Here is a 19,028-nt window from a genome sequence, read left to right as displayed (position 1 = left end):
ACAACCTTACTATAAAGAACATATTATAGTGTTTTTGAAAATGAGTGTTTTTATCAATTATTTTATTTTATTTTCTAATTTTAAGTCGTAGCACAATGAAACAAAATTTCACATGTCTGATTTTTTTAAACATTGTCTGGTCATAAAAAGCAAGCGTGTAACATTTCAAGCCGATCCGACAATGAGAACAAGGATGAAAAATCAATGATAAGATTCCATCGGTGAAACAGACAGACGAAGCAAGTGGAATAAAGCGTGCAAAGAACGGAAGCAATTGAATTAATTTCAATTTTCGAGTAAGTCACTAACTCTGTCTCTTACCAATCTCCCTCTATCCCCTCGTCGATTTTTTCGATTAATCGATCTTTTGGTACTAATTTCGATTTTTGTTGAAAAGTCGAGCTTTTCACATCGATTTCGAATATCAACTGTTCGAAAAATCGATTTTGACGGATAGATTTTCCTGTGGCTATAAGTCATCGTATTAATATTATATTAAAAAAACAAAGGAATGGAATTTTTTTCAATGTTTGAGAGAGTCACAATGCCTGACACCCTCCTTTCCTGTTTCCATTGCCAATCTCTTTCAGTCTCCTTCCTTCTTACCCCACTCTCTCGTCAATCTGAGCAACGTCCCCAAGTCTCCATTCTCCCCTTCTCCCTCTTCTCAATAGTTCATCAACTCCCTTTTCTTTCGTCCCATCCCCCATTCACCAGCACACTCCCCCTCTCTCTTTTCCTCTCTCTCGCTAATCCCACTCCCGCCGCTGACTCATCCATCTTTCCACCAATCGCCACCGCCCTTACTCTACCCTAAAATCCCCTTTCTCCTCACCAAATCTCACTTTGTAGCTCCCGCCACACTAAGTTCCAAGCGAGTCTTTAGTCGAATCTCAGGACACACATTTAGTGCCCTTCATGCATGAATACAGTAACTCTCCAGTTTTCAGTCGTGTCACTCAAGCGCCATTTTCAATGCAACAGGGTGCATCCAGGTTATTTGAAACCGCCAGGGTAACTTGAGGCCAAAACAAAGTTTAGATTACTTCCCTTGCTTATCAGAGTCATATTTTAGGACACTCTTTCTATGAAAGTACGAGGAAATGTCACAGGCACGGTGACTTAAGTTCCTACATCGGGATTCGAGTTTCAGCACCCTGCATTTTTCAATTGAGTTTTTTAAGGGTATTTGGATAGAATAGTTATGATTTTGGTAATTTAGCAGTGCACTTATTATTTACAAAAATACATATATCCTTCCCTTTCAACACAATATTGGATATCAACCTCTTCCCCGGAAGCTAAAAATCTTACTGGCACCCAAGAAGGGTCCAAATATCTTTAAAATGGCTATGATTAGAGTCTGCATTTCATTTTATGCAGAAAACATGCAACTACTTTCTTTATATCGATATGCAAGTCTGGAGGAATTATTCATCGTACTGCTACCTTTAACTACAGCGTACCTGACAAAGGTAGTTTGAGTGCAGGGACGCTTAAATAAACTGAGAAGTCCCGAAGGTTGTCCGCGGTGATATACTTCGGGAAGTCGTTCCGTCAATAGCGGTAAACACGTCGTTTTGAGTCGAATATATCCGAAGAGTCAATTCGCTCAAAGAGATCATTTGATCGTGATCCTTCGAGGACGGAATACTTGCCGCCACTCTCTCTAGTCCGCGAAGGCTGCTATGTTATGCTACGGACGTTTATCGCCGCTTTTAACTACCCGTGAGGATGGAAACGGAAGCGAAAGTGTTTGCGCCGAAACGACCGAAGGACGAACGGCTATCCTCCGCACGCCACTGCTTCCTAACTCATCCCCAACTAGCGCCCCCACCCGCACAAGAGACACAACATCATCTCCCCTCCCTCCCTCCCTCGAACAAAGTGCCCAACCCACATCACCACTCGAACCTCTCTCCGTCCCCAATTCGTCCCCGGGACAACAGGGCCGATCCCGTCCTCTTGTCAGTGCCCTCGTCAAACCCAAACCCATTATGAACGCATGCACGCACATGCTCCCGTTGCCTTGGGCCGGATTCGTGGGCTCCACCTTCCCCGCTGCTGACCTCCCCCACCCTCCACTTCTCAACTCGTCCTCTTGCCACACGATCTGTCCCCCCCTCTAACCTCCACCCAACTCCTCAAATTTCCCCCTCCCCTATCCCTCCTCTACCCGCAGGGTGGGTCGACATGTTTGCTCGGGGTGGGAGGAGCGTAAATTATTTAGCGGGGTATAACGTCTCAGTTTACTCTCCCTCCCTCTGTTTACAATCTTTTTCCATAAATGACATTTCGTGGTACGTCCGTCTCTTCTGTAAAGAGATGGGGATCCTTCGCTACCATCTATGATAGCAAACCCTAAATACGCAGACCTCTGCATTTAAAAGACTTTCCCTGGTGGATGACAGTACAACGTTGTCGCGATGCAATGACCTGTTTCACCATTTTTCTTTCGTTTTATTTTTTACAGAGGTTTTTCATAGATATCAATAGAATTAAAATTTACTATTTTAAATTACCTGAATCCAATTTACTGTTTTTTATCTCTGTACCACGCATTAAATTTTAAAATTGAATGAAATGTTGCTCACAGCAGCAATAAATAGGGTTAAACTTATTCAATAAACTTCATGGAAAGAGGAAATTTTTTTCATAACGTAGCTCACAAATGTAGGCTGACAGAATAAGCGTGGTGAATAAGCTTCCCTGATTGCCAGTATTCTCCACTTACATCCTCTGCACTTCTCCAGTGATTAAATAAAGGATCGGGCCTACTTAACCAGTATTCACGAACTAGCTATAATGTACGATAGAAAACACAGAAAATAGTTTATGAGAGTGATGGTAAGCATTAGAAGTAATTGGAGTTAGGAAATGCAAAAACCAAATACCTCAAGGAATATTTTTATATTTAAGATAGGAAATGAAATAATAATCGACATTGTATTTTCCTTTTGTATATGTGTAACACGGCATGATAAAATATTTTGCTAACATATTTAAAGAATGATTTTCCTATAGTATGAACTTGAATTGTGGAATAAAATTACTGCTGAGCACAACTTCTGCCCCCCCCCCCCACGGTGTGCAAAATTACATATAAACTAGCTGGTTTCGCGTTAAAAATATGCAAAAACTTGAAGAAACTTGAAAACCTGAGGATTTTCATAAAATATCCGTAAATCTCTTTAATAGTTATGCTCCATTATAAAAACTGATCTTAGAGAGCTTAGAAGTAGTCAACAGCTGCTATTACACTACTTGTAATTCCCGGTGAAACACTCATAATTTGCAAGTTACATATTAGAACTTCGAAGCTCTTAGAACTTCGGGGCAGAAAGTTTTCAAAGAAGACAGAAATAAATTTGGTGTGGAGGAGTGTAATGCTTATTCATGATCAGGGGATCACCGGCTTTCTTATGCAAATCCTAGGCTGCTTGTTCACACTTTGTGCGTATCTTATGTTCCAGCGGAGGTCTCAGGCTTCCGTAGCGACAACTGCCGCGCTGCGGGTGGAAGCGACGGAGCCGTCGCTGCCCCCTATGGAAACGAGACGCTCGTGGTGACAGCCGTGCGCTCCGCGGCCATGCTGGTGCATCCGGAGGGGATCGTGAAAACCACCACCGAGAGTGCTTACTTTTGTGCAAATGGTAAGGGATGGATCCTGGATAATCCTTCGATGTAGGTACTGTGGCAAAGGAGGAAATTTTACAATGCTTCAGACTTAATTTCCCAACAGCAAAATGATGACTAAAATAAGGTGTAACGTTGTCTCCAAAGACATACTTTTAATTATAAAATCCTAAGCAAATTTCTGCGAAGAAAATAAGTTCAATTCGAATTTAAAATAAATATCAATAAAATATCTGAGCAAGCTCTACCCGATTTGAATTCAAACTAATCTGTAATTTTTCTATGTCCAACGGAAAGCAGTTGTATTAAGCTTGGTTCAACATAAATACCTCAGGATCTTAGCTTGCTCTCTGCAAAAAAATGAGACCATCTTCTGAAAATTAAATCCTGAATTAATTAGGTGGAAATAAATTTAACTGGAATAAGCAATGAATTTTCTGTACTTCAAGGAATGGAATTCTATTTTTCCGAATTATAAAATTAATTACTAAACACCTATGAACAGGGATAAAAATAATAATATTTAAACAGAGGTTTAGTATATATATCGTGGAAGATAACAACGCCTCTCCAATTTAAGTAAGAGATAGCGCTCAAAGCATGTATATGAATTGATCCTGCCGACAATAAAAAGAATGAAGCCATTCAAAACTCTCTGTTTTAAACCATGTCCTTTCCTCCTCCTATTTCACAGAGAATGTGCTCATTTCCTCGCCGGATACGTTCCGTTTCGAGTGGGTGGGTGCCCCGAGGTCTCGCGAGGGTGTTGTCTTCGAGGTTCGCGCTGGCGCCGGTGTGCACGTGGCGCTATCGGACGTGAGGGAGGCCTCGTCCAGCATGTACCGAGTGGCGCTGGGAGACGCGGACAACACTGTCTCCTGGATCGGACGCGGAAGTCACGGTAAGGCACGACTAACAGAAAGCACTTCATTATTTGTTAATGACGTCGCAACAGAGCACGAGGAGAATTGAAGCCCAGTGGGAATATTACGCATTGAGGCAGTAATAGTACCAAGAATAATTAACTGGACTTATAAACAAATGCTACATCAAATTTGAAATCATTTACGGGTGCTAAATTGGATTGAAACTGGACTTATTAGTAGTTCCATTGTTTACATTTTAAACCAGTTACGGGAACTAGATGCATTTTTTAAAGAAACTTGGGACAGTTATGCATTTCTCCGTACAATTCCTGGTGAGAAAAACCTGATTCCTAAAACCTTGATGTACATGGATTTGCCCGTCCCATCGGCTCTTTCGGTGAAGGCTTGGTATCATCATAGTCATAAAAGCTACAATAAGTTTCATAATACACATCGTATCACAATTTAGAGTTACATTTTGGAAAATTTAACGATTAGTTACATTTAAAATATAACCGTTACCGGTGACAAGGGTGCTTATAACCAGCTAACTAACTAACCATCCCTAACTTTGAATACATAAATAACCACACTTCTGCCATTCTATAAGACTATTATTATCAAACTTAAACCTAACCGCAAGAATGATTAGAGTAATGCTTTAGGTAAACGAATAATTTTAAAAATCTGTATCTTACAATAAAGTTAGATTATTACACCCAGATATGAATACTAATTGTATTTCACCTCAACTATATCATCATTTATTTTTGGTGATTCAACTTTATCTCAGAGAAAGATGATCTTTGATAGAATGATTCTGTTAACATGAGCAATAATAGCGATCCTAGGGAAGTTTGTTCCCACAGATGATAATTATAATTGCAAAAGACAAAAGGAAGTGGTTCTTCTGAATCCCTTACAACTTGCATCATGAAATTTGACCGTTTCCAGTCGTGTAGCAAAGTACAGCAGAAACATCATCCTTTAAGTAAGTTTAGTAAAAAGATATTTGAAGGAATATGCTTCACATAGTATTGAGTATTGCCCTCCGGCTAGTATTAAACCTATCATAATGCAAGTTAATTACCCATGCGTTTCATTAAAGCCACTTATAATTATGAATTTAAGCAGTGTAAATTAGAGAACAGAAAAAAAAATATTCAATGAACTAGAGGAAATATGAAATTATTAAGTTCTATTTATGAAACCCCAGGTTCAAAATTGTTCACATATTGCAATGAGTAGTTTTTAATATTATCTGCATTCATTCAGTTGACATAATTCCATCACCCATAGTTTAGAAGTGAATAATTTCTATTCACCTCGCTCATACCATTTTAATTGCATTTGTAAGTTGCAGAAAGTTTTACCGGAGTACAGCTACATATTAAACACAGATTCTCGTTATAACATTAGAGTTTAAACTTTACTATTTACAGCAATTCAAATAGCTAATTTTGATGGTGTACCTTATAAAATGGATTATTTTTGCATTTCCCCGGGAAATTTATTTTTTTATGGAGAAGAAGACACATTCTAGGTGATAATTTTGAGCTTTGGTGTGAATTTAGACCTCAATGCACTTAAACCTCAAGCTGTAAAGTAAGGAAGGACTTATTTAAAGGAAAGCTGGAAGAGCTCTTAAAAGCGATGCATTAATGTATGTGGAATTCTTCTCGCTATCAGAACGAGTTCGGTAGGTCCAACCGTCTTATCGTTTTCCGAAGAAGCATTTTCACAAAAAGATTTATCCAATTCATACCCTTTCGAGCTCATTAATCAAAGAAGAAATGAAATCAAAGAAAATTTTGACATCTCTCTCACTCGCGGTTTAACTTTCCAGATTTATTCCGATGATGAAATTCCGAAAGATTGGGAACGGTCGAATGTCTCAATTAATTTCCCCAGACGAAATGTGAGAACGGCACGCAATGGAAGCTCGCATTTCCCTTGGAATCGTTCTGCGGAGAACCCTCCGCAGGAGGGGCGAGTTGAAAAATGAAAGGTTTAATCTTGGAAAACAATTTAACAGGGTGACATTTATCAAGCGTGCCTCAACAGATAAAGGGACCGCCTTTCTTCCGCATCGGAATTCTTTCCAGCCTCGTCAAGCGCGGCCCTTTTTCTCCTATTTTTCCAAGCCCTCCGACTCGTTACCTCCCACTTCCTCATGCCACGAAACTATCCTTATTCCCTCCCCTTCAACACCATTATCCTGGAAGCCACATCGCATTTTCTCCGCCATTTACCAAATTGGAATGTCCCGTATTTTTCTTCAGTTCCGAAAGTCCCATTCTCTCCAGCAATTCGTTAAATCGAGCCGTCGATCCCTCTCGCAATGACGATATTTCAGCCAGCATCCAATATGCTATCAATCATAAAAGTCTGTATAATGCTCCTCTCGACCAGAGAACTCTCCCTTTTTATTGGTCCTTCTCCTCTCTCGGCTTCCTCTTCTTCCGGTTCCACGAAAAAAAAAATGAAAGACAAAACTTTTTTGTTTTTGTTTCCACTCCGGTCCGCTTCACGCGTCGCGGGCGTTTTGAGAATCGATCAGACCCTAGTTTTCCCGCGTCCGTTCCCACAGTGTTAGTTCCGCTTTCCACCACCGCAACCTCAGCGTCGCTACCAGCCACGGAAGTCAAAAGAGGCAATTTATATGTTTTTTTACACGAAAGCACGGTGTGCGTCCCCTCGTCGTTTTGTACGGCGACCACTCGCTCGGATTTTCACGGATTAAAAACGTTTATCTTTTTAAGGGGTCACCGTCGGTAATTGGAGTAACATAAAAAATAATGCGTTAAGTTATATCTGTAGACACCGCGCCGACGAGATTAACGGCGTGACAAATAGCACACTTTCTCAATTTCTTCTGCCAACAAAAAGTAAATTGATTCCAAATAAAAGTAATGATTTGGTAAATGAATATTAAGATGATGGATGGAAAATAAACATTCGTTATCATTGATCCCATTCTCTCCCTCAATTAATAAGATCCTAAATTCTAGCTTAAGAATTGAAACTAATTATGCCGTATTTATACTATGTCACGAAAAATCGTAATTTTATACTTACGTCAGAAGAAATATTTTTACTTATTATTATGCATCTATTTAGTCTGTTGACTCAGTTAAACATCGATGTGTCAAATCATCATAGCTTTATAGATTCGTATGAGAAAGTATAACTTAGTCCAGCGAGAAGGTATAACTTAGTCCAGCATGTCCGTATACGACTATTTTTTCAATAGGTAAATGTCGGATCCATCTAATACGTCTCACCTTGGGTACGACGCAAGATAATACTTAACAAAGAATCAAAGAACTAAATATTTCGGAGGCGTAGTCAGAGAGAGCATATTTTCGACGCCAAATATTGGAGGTTAACACGTACTGATAGCGATAAGATCAAAATGCAGGCCATGAAATCTGATTATGATGGTCCATTAAATGAGTAATCGTGCATCTTTTTGTAATCAGTTCGTGGTGATATCTAATAATATAATTCGTAGCAGTCATTCTGTCAAGTTCTCGGGATATTTATTATCCCGTCAATAAAAAGTTTTAAAAATAGAATTCGTTATTATTGCAAGCCTGGGTATCACCGACTTCATCCTTCTTCGGGAATTTGTCCTGATCCCACTCCATGTAAGGATTGCGTTATAAAGTCGCCACGAAAATTTTGAGAGGATTCAAAGCTTTCCAAGTTGTAAAGTGAAAAGATTTTGAAGTAGTTCCACAATTTTCTTGCCAAGTGAAGGTAAACGACAACTTAGTGGGAGTTTTTAAACGGTGCCCATATTAATTTGTATATTTTTCCAGTGAACATTTCAATCCAACAAACTGTTACGTAAATAATATTCATTCAAAGAAGATTTTAATGACACTAATGTACTGAAAAAAAGGTGGAGTCTATGGAACATTATTTAGTAATCTACTAGAAATAGTAATGTTCACGCCTAATATATTTAGGTGATAACACATAACAAGTTTGGAACAACGTATTTTATCAACTTCTCTTTTCGATAGTCGACTCTTGGAATGGTGCTATGACATGCTAACAAATGTAATATCCCCGTAATGAAGGGTGTGAATGAAAATTTAAGACGTTTCCAATAAAATCGAAATATGCTTTTTAATACCTCTGATTTGATTAAAATTTAACTAACTTGACTGTTTAAAAGGCCAATGGATTCTGCACACGTTTATCTGAATCGTACGTTTTTGCTATGGATTTCAATGATAAACTGATAAAACTTCTCTAAATTAACACACATTAATATATGAAGTGAAATGATTAAAATCTCCTTGAAAAATCAAATAAATCCATCGATTAATAAGAATCGCAAAAGCTTGATGTTATATCAATCTTGACTCAAAGACTTGGTGCGCCATTTCTTGTTTGCTGTTTTAATTACAGCAAACATTAAATTTAACCTTTATAGGCTCCAATTATAATGTTCCAACATATAATAATCTGACGTTAAGCCTATAATGGACCTTAAAACTTTATGGACGTACTTGTAAAAAAATCTGTTTTAATTGATCTCCGAAGCGGGTAATGAATGCACGATTCCTGTTTTCTTTGACAGCGATCGGCGTCCACTTGGCGAGTGCTCAGACTCCCCGCATCTTGTCCTCCGAGGACTTCCGCACCTTCTGGATGACGTGGGAGCAGAGGTCAGGGAGGCTTGAGGTGGGTACCGGCCACACCTTCCACAACGGCACTATCCTCTCCGTGAAGACGGACCCATCGCATAGAGTGCGTCAACTCGGGTTCGCCTCCGACTGGGGGCTACCCGCAGAGTTCAGGTAATGAAGAAAATCTTTATTGCATAAATATTATTGTCGTAACTAATCCAAAATAATATTATCCTATTTTGATTATTAATAATCATCCATCAACATATTTTTTAATAAGTAACACTATTTGTAACTGAATCAAACTCTACTAAAACACTAATTGTATTTCCCCCAAATCAACTGCGTCTGTCCTTGTTTAGATGTCTAATGAGGACGGAAACAACAACAATTGAAACAGACCTTTAAATACCTGATAATAATGATGATTTTTCATAGATACCCGGGCATTAATTTTTTTAAAAACGAAATAAAATTTATGCTGTACGCAATGCAAATTTATGCAATTAAATTTAGCGAAATTATGATCCCCAACTCAAAATGAACGTCACCATTCACAATTACTTTCTTTAATTTGCTTTCTTTACTTTTTCAAAAATCAGCTTCTAGTGCCTCAGCAAGTCATTAACGAAATGACAAGATTTTTTTTCAGTATCGACTTTCAATTTTTACAATAAATCTTTTAATCACACTTCAAAAACGTTTTGCATGGTAAATTAAGCACATGCTACTGAGAATAAGTATGCGCTTTGTATTTTAGCACTGCAAAATATGTCAATACGTATACTCACTCATCCAGAGCCCTTTGTTAAAAGCCTAAAATTAGTTACATTCTCAAATTAGTAGAAAAAAGATCCAAAAGCGATGGAGAAGAAGTATAAAATGTAGCAAGACGCATAAATTTTATCGCCAAAAATTAACCATTGTGTTTGTTTGCTGATGAAAGTTATTTTCGCATTTCCAGAGTTTGGAACTTCAACGACGAAGCGGGATTCTCTCAAGTTCTTCATTTGGATGTGCCCAAATCAGTGGTGCCTGGCACAGAACAAGGATCTCTATTTGTTGCCGGTAATTCTATTAGTGAAATTATTTATAGTAATATTATCACAAAAACAAAGTAAATTCCATCATCATTGAGGCAATAGTATATTGTTGGTTCTGCATTGATTGGCAGCTATCATGATAATATGTTTGACAACCTAAACCATTTTTTTCGTCACAAAAGTAATGGAAATGAGGGTTTAATGTTCCACGTTCCGGATGAAATTATTTTCTCATACCTTAAGAATATATTTTTAGTAAAAAAAATGGATCGAACTAACTACTACTAGATCAACGTTTCTGATTTTGAAACAGTTCTTCAAGCTCAGCCTTCACTTAATTTTATGATCAAATGGTATATTTATTCTAAATTCTAAGAACAGATAAAGAGAAGGACACAACATTACTGAGCTTTGCTAATTACTAAGTATATTTATTGTTTGTAAGCTTACCGAGTTTTACGGTTTTTAGTACTAAGTTGTCTTCTCTTTCTCGAAATAAAACGTTTATGCAGTTTAAATGGCAAGAAACCTCCACAATCATTATCAAGCATTACGAATGAAAGCCTCCATCCCATCAAGCATTATCCTTGAAACCTACTCTTCACATAATTTCATCATTAAACATTTGTTTCCTCCAGAAACTTGTTTAAATACTATTATCTTGCAACTTCATCTACTTCTTAAACTTTACTTTATACGCCGGGCTACAAAAGAATTTTTTGCTATTTTCCTTGAAAGATTTTCTTATAAATTCCTTCAGCAATGGCTTACCATGCATGTCCAAAACAAAGCACAGTAGCATAATGTAAAAAATAATTCCATTCTGCTATCCTAATACCTGAGGGAAAAAAGCTAGTAGAAATTCAACCAAATAAAGCAGAAAATCAAATGAAAAATTATCCATTAGAATTAATACAGCGGATTTGAGAAATTAGAGCCATGGAGACAATGAGAGAAATGGCGTTGATTCACGATTCCATTTAGAGAGAATTCACTAAATATGACTCATAAACGGTCAACGTTAGTCAAATATGTTCTCAGAAAGGATCAAAAGTACCCCAGATAGATAAGGAGGGTTTATTGGCATTTAGGCATTACTATTTTTTGAAATACAAATGGATCGCGTATTTTTTCAGGTGGTCTATTCCTCCCACCGCATCGGGACACATCGAGGACCTCGGCAGTCCCTCAAGACGACGACGAAGAGGGCATCCTGCCGCCGTGGGGCGGAGGGGGCGACAGTGGAAGCGGGGGCCGTGGTGGGGGCAGCGGGGGAGAGGACGAAGGGGGCGAGGGTCGGGCGTCGAGAGCGGAGGAGGACGAGGGGGGCGAGGAGGAGGAGGAGGCGGGCCCGGGGGTGGGAGGGGACGAGGAGTGGGAGTGGGAGGGCGGACCGCCGTCAGCGGGCCCCGACCTCTCGGACGCGCTGGCCGCCTTCGCGCCCCTCCTGCGCCTCGAGCACCAGGAGGCCGTGGGGGAGGCGTCGGCCGCGAGGCGCCAGAGGGTCCGACGCCTCCTCGGCCTCAGGGTGCAGGTGCTCTTGGGGTTCCGCAACGTGGAGGAGGGCTTCTTCGGGGACCACCCCAGGATACCGCACTACGGGTAAGGGCATCGGACTAATGAAAAGTGTGACAGTTACGAAAGAGTTGTTTCTTAAGAGTAACGAATGGTCATCTCATGTAAATGTCAATCATGGTCCCCTGGACGGCCATTGTCAATTGCAGGCTAATTCCTACCCTAGGTTTCTCTCAAGCCTTACTTCCCTACACGGTTGAAATACATGCCGAAAAAGACCTAAACTATCAAATACCGTCACCAATTACAGGTCCACAGGTAAATACGTTTCAATTGATGTTAAGATAGCTCGAGAAAGAAGTTATACTAAGGAGCCGATCCGAGAATACCACATTACAGAGAAGAGACCTCCATTGATGAGACCAAGTTGATGTAGGGTGTAGTTTGGAACTGGTTGTTAGGTTTGGGCTTGGACCGAGTTTCACAAGCCTTAAGGGATTTTATTACTTATTTGACGAAAGATAATGATAGCTCAAGGTCATTTTCAACATGTATTTACCGTGTAGTGAAGGAAGGGTTGATAGAGACCTAGTGTAGGAATCAGCCTGCAATTGACAATGAACGTCCAGGTCACCACGATTGAACGTCCCTTCACACAACACTCAATTAGGCATCGGATTACTCGTAAAGATCTCTGCCACACTCAGTCCCACAGTCACATTTTTAACTCAGTCCCACGGATTATAAAGCGATGCTGTAGTCTTCCCATCAACTCGAACCCCTCCATATATATCCTTATTTTTATGGAAAGCTTTCCATCATAACCTAGTAAGAGAGGAGCCATCCTCTCTATCACATAATTTCTACTCTTACCAAGGGATTCAGCATTATTGGGTTCAGCTTCATAATCAAAGCATTGTCAGCAAGAAAAAGTACCTTCAAAGGCATAAACATATTAAACTATCAATTTACTTGTCGTAAGGTAAAGCGCAACATTAGCATATCAGCCTCATTTAGGGTATTGAGTGGTGAATATTGTCATTTAATACTTATGTAATAAAAAAATACTGATCGTCAACTAGAATCGCTATGATCTGATGATTCAAGGTCCAAAAAATTAGTAATTAATCGCATACATTGGATTTGTAGCAGTATTCGGTTAAGACCATTCACTTTTCACTTAATATGCGGAAGACGGTTTTTTTACACTCTGTGTAGTACAGTACAACAGTTGTCCTTAATAAATGACCTGTGACGCTTACCGCACAGGGTATTGTACAGTCACTTTCAAAAGTCGGTCCCCATACCCGGCGCAGCCGTCTCCGTTATTCTCCGAAGTCGACCTTCGCGTATTGTTTTCACGTTCCTTGTCCCCTGGGGATCAATTCGACTTGATCAGGGAGTACAAATGGTGCAACTTGACTACTTTAACCGTCGTCAAGAGCCCCAAGCATGATTTCAGAGGTAGGAAGGCCCCGTGAACCTTCCTCCCCACACAGCCAAACAATTCCACCATCGAAGAAAGCGGAGAAGAAAAATTAAGCATTTTTCCGGCAAGTAACCCATCGCGCGAGGAAGAGGGGAGACGTCTGAGTCGTTTGGTAAACTCATACAAAACATATAGTGCAAATAACATTTTCGGAGCATTACGAGCATATTACTCCAATATTTTTATCCACATCGCCTTGTGAAAAATACGTAAATATAAACGCCAATGTAAATATTGTCATTTGGGTCACGGTTACCATCCGTGCTCGCGTTCATCCGTGTCGGCGGTTAAGGATTTTCAGTCATTTTTTCAATGTTTACAAGTGAAATAGCAGTTACTCCCCAAGTAGTAGGTTATTCGGACTACAAGTAGTGCCTACATGTTGAATACCGCAACTTATTCCCATACTGTGAATAGAAAATCAGAAGAAGTATTTTACTTTTTTACCGGTCAAAACTATCCGTACGTCAATTTTTTTATGGGAGAAGTTAATTTTGTATTATTTTTTCGGGTGAGCAATTGGATTGCCTTTGAATTTTATTGAATTGCTTTTAAGATAAATATAAATTTTCACTAAAAGAAGCAGCGAGATATTTATTGGCATCGAGTAAAATGGCAGGCTTTTAGACCATAATGCGTCGTAGGAAGTGTTGTCCTTTTCTTTCTGGGGAATACTCTTACATTAGTATTGTTCAGTGTTTTTTTAAGAAAAATAATACGAGCAACATGAGCGTGAAATTATGATGGTGAGTCAGCCAGTTATGGTGGTTATAGGAAAACATCATTTACCTGCCCTTCTGAAATTAAGATTTTACGAATCACCCTGCCTGCACGCCTCCCAACTTGAAATTACCCCTTTAATTAAAAGTAACGCCCATTCGCATTAGGCCATTTCAATCTAACCATATCCTTACTTTCATCCTTCCCCTCCCCCTTACCTCGAATCTCTTCACCATAGATGGCACTTCTCCATTTCTTTTCCTCTCCATCCTTCTCACCTTTTCCTTTCTTTTTTATACTCATATCTCGGATGCCTTCATTTTTTTCTTGTCCCTTTTGCGTCCTAAGTTTCCACACCGTCAAACGCTACATCCCAAGCAGTATATTTGGCAGGTCATAAGTTTAATTTGTATTAATAATGAAGAAATAGTAAACAGGTACCCAACACGGTATATTTTTATCGGATGAATATTATGCATGCGTAGTTTCGTGTCAGTAGGAATATGATCAGTATTTGTTCGCACGTAAGACTTACTCAAGGTATTCATTACATGAGTGTAAGTTCTATTTATGCTATAAAACCACTTATACATAATAATGTGAAGGATATTGCCGTGCATGATATCACCAGGCGCCAATTACCACCGTTTTCAGCAGAAAAAAAGAAAGGAAAAAGGGCCAGGAATACTTAGGTTAACCTCTCAATGAAGGGGCAAAGTATCAATGTGCCTTAAAATGGTAAGAAATAGGCACACAAGTCATGTAATTAATGCTTCCGTTGGTATTTTCATTATAGAAACTATCTTTATGGTAACTATTTAACAATTCGAACTTTCGATGAACATGAAGATTTGGGTTAATTACTTACTGATACCTGGAATATATATATAGCATTATTTAAATATTTGTTCAGGGATATGTTAGAAATGACTGGAATAAATATAATACAGAATTAAACACTAAAATTTAGCGCACGTCAGTATTTTTGATTCTCGAGTGATGAGACACGTAGAAAACTGTATTATAAACCGTAGTAAACATAAGTATCCTAAGAAAATGCTTAGGAATAATGAATGCGCCAAACAGTGTTTAAAATAATTAAAAACATAGAGCAATATGTATTGATGGTGTTGGTAATAATGTGTTTGAGGTATAATCTAGAAGGTTATTCTGTATGAAACTCTTTGAATAATCCTTCAGACATAAATTCCAATTTTCGTTTCTTCCTCATATGTGCGTTGCGACGCATATACGTCTCGTTATTTTTTAGTACAAGCCAGACTACTCCGAATATCTTTCTCAGAATACTATCAGGGTGGGAATCCCATGACTGCGAACATATGCTTCGCCTTGTGCTCTGGCACTGGGAGTTGGGGAAGTCGCGAAGAATTTAGGAATAGTGAAGAATGCCTCGGGAAGACTTACGAGGACGGTGAGAGTAAGTCAAACTGGCCCTTTCAAGGTACAGAAGGCATAGGCAATACCCGAAGTTCGACCTCCGAAGAAAACGTAGTTGCTTGCGCTGGCCGTGGGGACCGACTTTTGAAAGTGACTGTACCTATAATTTTATTAGGAGAACAAAAATTTAAGTTGAAAATTTAACGATATTGATTTCGAAATATCTAGCTTATTCCACATTGGATTTGCATAAGTATTTCAAAATGGTGCACTAAGCGATATTGTTTCTCAATTTTTTTCTCAAATTCATTTTGCAAGTTCAAATAATCTTTGACCATTTTTTAGCCATTTCGTCTACTTTTTCAACGTAAATAGAATTTTTACAGCCTTATCTGAATACAAACACAGTATACGCTTTATATATTGTGATTTTCATGCAGAGAAGGTAATTCTCTGAAAATACTCAAAATAATTTTAAAATTGATTATAAAGGAATTAATATATTGGCTACATTATATATAGAAAACTTTTTCTGAGTTAACAACAAAATTTAGGGCAATTATGCTTAATTATGATTACAAATGAAAAAAGTGTCCACAGGCCATATATGTACTCATGCCTATTATAATAATGATGAATTAAATTCCTCCCATCTGACTGAATTAGACTTATAATGTGTATGCTGTATAATACCACAGCGCGTTGTTTTTTACCGTGCATGACATGCTCATCGACTGATATTCCATGTGAATTTGATAATCAAATTTCCCTCTCTTCTCAGGAACACCCTATTGGCCATGGAAGTACTCACCAAGGCGCAGGCGTATATCAGCATTGATCCAGAGATTCTCCTCTCCGCCAAGAGATGGATACATAGTCGGCAGTTGGAGGACGGTAGCTTTACAGCGTCGCCAAGAGATGGCAGCGTAGTGACCGCTGTGAACAATATTACTAGCCCGGAAACTTTAAGAGCTTTTAATTGGGCTGTCGAAATTACATCAGAAACAATCTACACGCTGCTAGAAGTTAATATCGAGAGCGAGGTAATGCAACAATAATGTAAATATTACTAGATTCTTTACATCATGTGAGTCGAATTAATTTTTTGTAACTCAATTCACGACAGTAGTAAAATATCGTGAGATTGAATAAATTTATGAAACAAATCTAGGGACCCTTTGTCCATTCCTGGACATTTTTTCTTCTGCTTCAAATCAAATATTAATTTTCTCTTACGCATTAAAATCATCCATAACTTATTTTATTCATAAGTACATATTAGGTACTTCCTGTAAGCCTAAATGCCAGTAGTAAACCCCAGTGTCGAAATTGATACATTAGCTGCGGCCTACTTAAACTACGCCATCGATGTCAGTTACAAATAGCGGATGTCCTTCACCACTAACTCGTAAGTGGCGGAGTCCTCAAAATACGCCGAAATAAATTCTGGCTACTGCCTTCGTTGGAATCATATTTCAATTTTCCCCAGGTTTAAAAAATAAAATTTGACAGAATTCCATTCTTAACAACTGTAGATAATCACATGGACAATCCTGTAAATATACCCTCTATGGCAATCCATAAACCTGTTTGGTAGAGTCTGTTGCTGATCCATGTTCAATGCCTCCTGCAGGCATATTTTGCCGGCCTCGGTAGCGCCGGGGTAATGTGCTTGTCTACCGTAGGGGTTAGATTCCCACATGGGTGGATTTACCACCATCCGGGACATGGATAAATGAGACTGTCGAACAAGTGAATTGTAAGAAAGTACTATCTAGTCCCAAATTCGCTTGTAACAAAGACGAAATTATTGTTGTTATAATTCTATACTGCGAATACCGATCGTCTCCTTAGCATTTTAAATTCTATGGAACTACTATTCGTTGCAGAGTGACTCGGAGGTGATTCTGAAGGCTCGAGGATTTTTGGAGCGCAGCATTCCGCATGCCACAACGCCGAGGGCCGTGGCCGCCCTCTCCATGGCGCTGTCGCTGTCCAGGAGTCCTTCGGCCGCCGCCGCTCTAGACAAGCTGCGCGCCGCCTCCACGGACGACGAGGGCGATTTCGAGTGGGCAACCGCCCCCGCCGCCCCACAGGCCCCCGAGGACGAATCATCAGCGGCGAGGGGGCAGAGGGCAGGACCAACCCCTGATTGGTTGTACGAGGAAGGCGAGGAGGCGGCCGAAGAGAACGACCCCAACGCACCCTCTGGAACCATGCCTGGGCGTGAGTGTCTCTCTTTTTTTGGATTTTCTAAAGCTTTCAGTGAATTATACAAATATCTCGCAATAACGTAATATGGTGGTCCTTATTCTTCCATTTTCGTAGGAAAACCTCCCAAAAATTATTCCCCAATAACTAAAAATTATTCTAAGAAAGAACATCCTGGTCATGTTACAGCAGTTAAAAGATGAGAAAAAATTAGTTTTGATTTTTTGCCTATTTTACTATTTTTCGGACATAAATGGTGATGAGTGAGCGGTGGTATTTATTCTTCACATTTTCTCAGGTGACAAAGGTTTTTTGAAAGCTTGAGACGAATATAATAGTCTACATTTTGAACCGGTTGTTTAACAAGACACGCATCTATGAGAGCGTCGATGCTCGAAGCTCGAAGTCCTCCTCAGCGTTCGATGATAAGTCTTGTTCTTTCAATAATATAGATATATATTGTTAAGCGATATTTCTCGAGTGTTTTAAAATTTTAAATCTATAATAAGGCACGCGGAGCCCTTATAGAACCCAAGAGTTTTTCAAATGCAATATTGCATGTTATTATTGATTTTCTGGGCTGGAGATGTCCATGCATTCATGTCATGACCTTAATAGAACACACAAGATATATCACCTCATCATTATATTTAATATTTGGGATTTTCCTGAACGAAAATTGAAGAATGACAATCACTCTACTAGTCATTTAAGTAATCAAGGGTTTTGATAGGTTATCTGCAAAACAATCACATGAATTTCCATCCTTACATCTCAACGACATTGATAGATTTGTAAAGAGGTATTAAACTGTAAATTCATGAAATACTACCATATTGGCTCTTGTAAATAGCTCGGTATTTTCTTAACCCTCGAAGTATAAGAAAAAATAGTATCTAGGCGTCTTCTTAGGGTCAGTCTCTAGCAGCCTTCTCTCATACTTTAAGACGCCGGCGTGCTTCATAAGTACGGGCGCTGGAGCAAGTACTTTTTAAGATCCTGCGGTCATTCCGTAGGTGTTTTTGGCCATTTAAGGCCCAAAGCTTCACTTTTATCTGTTGCCATTGGTGTTCTATTAACTGAAAAACTGTTTTCTGTAACATTTCACACTAAATATGGCTACCTAAGCAGATAGGAGCTCAAACATTAAACAAGATGGAGATTACAGTGATTAGGTGAACTATAAATTAAACGATGTATTCATTGGAAATCACTGACAGAGTATATATTAATCATGATCACAGAGATCGGAAAGAACCTAGTTAGCGAATTTGATCAAAAGTTCAATTTTGAATGAAAGTTGTTACTTCATTAGGGACAACTCAATTTCTGATTTTCCTTATTAATTAACAATAACAATAGTTAATAAATTAAAAATTTATGGGCCAACTTTTGTTGACTTACTTTACTCTTACTCTATTTCCATCTTATAACAAATTGGACTGGTATTTTGGGGTCACTGTAAACGATAAAGTTGTATTTTCATCAAAATTGCGTCAAAAACTTT

The 19,028-nt window shown here is 39.0% G+C and overlaps 1 protein-coding gene across 1 annotated transcript in view; it reads left to right on the top strand.

Moving 5' to 3' along the window:
• Positions 1 to 19,028, top strand: part of LOC124160222 (C3 and PZP-like alpha-2-macroglobulin domain-containing protein 8) — a 515,206-nt gene that overhangs the window by 462,315 nt on the left and 33,863 nt on the right. The window contains exons 14-20 of the mRNA XM_046536362.1: positions 3,474 to 3,653; positions 4,331 to 4,537; positions 9,097 to 9,316; positions 10,110 to 10,213; positions 11,325 to 11,790; positions 16,092 to 16,353; positions 17,200 to 17,536. Of these exons, the coding sequence (XP_046392318.1) occupies positions 3,474 to 3,653; positions 4,331 to 4,537; positions 9,097 to 9,316; positions 10,110 to 10,213; positions 11,325 to 11,790; positions 16,092 to 16,353; positions 17,200 to 17,536 (1,776 nt within the window). The remainder of the gene's footprint in view (positions 1 to 3,473; positions 3,654 to 4,330; positions 4,538 to 9,096; positions 9,317 to 10,109; positions 10,214 to 11,324; positions 11,791 to 16,091; positions 16,354 to 17,199; positions 17,537 to 19,028) is intronic.

Source organism: Ischnura elegans, chromosome 1 (genome assembly GCF_921293095.1).
Source record: "Ischnura elegans chromosome 1, ioIscEleg1.1, whole genome shotgun sequence".
NCBI classification, from domain to species: domain Eukaryota; kingdom Metazoa; phylum Arthropoda; class Insecta; order Odonata; family Coenagrionidae; genus Ischnura; species Ischnura elegans.
The sequence above is the reverse complement of the archived record's forward strand: the minus strand, read 5'-3'. Positions and strand labels throughout refer to the sequence as shown.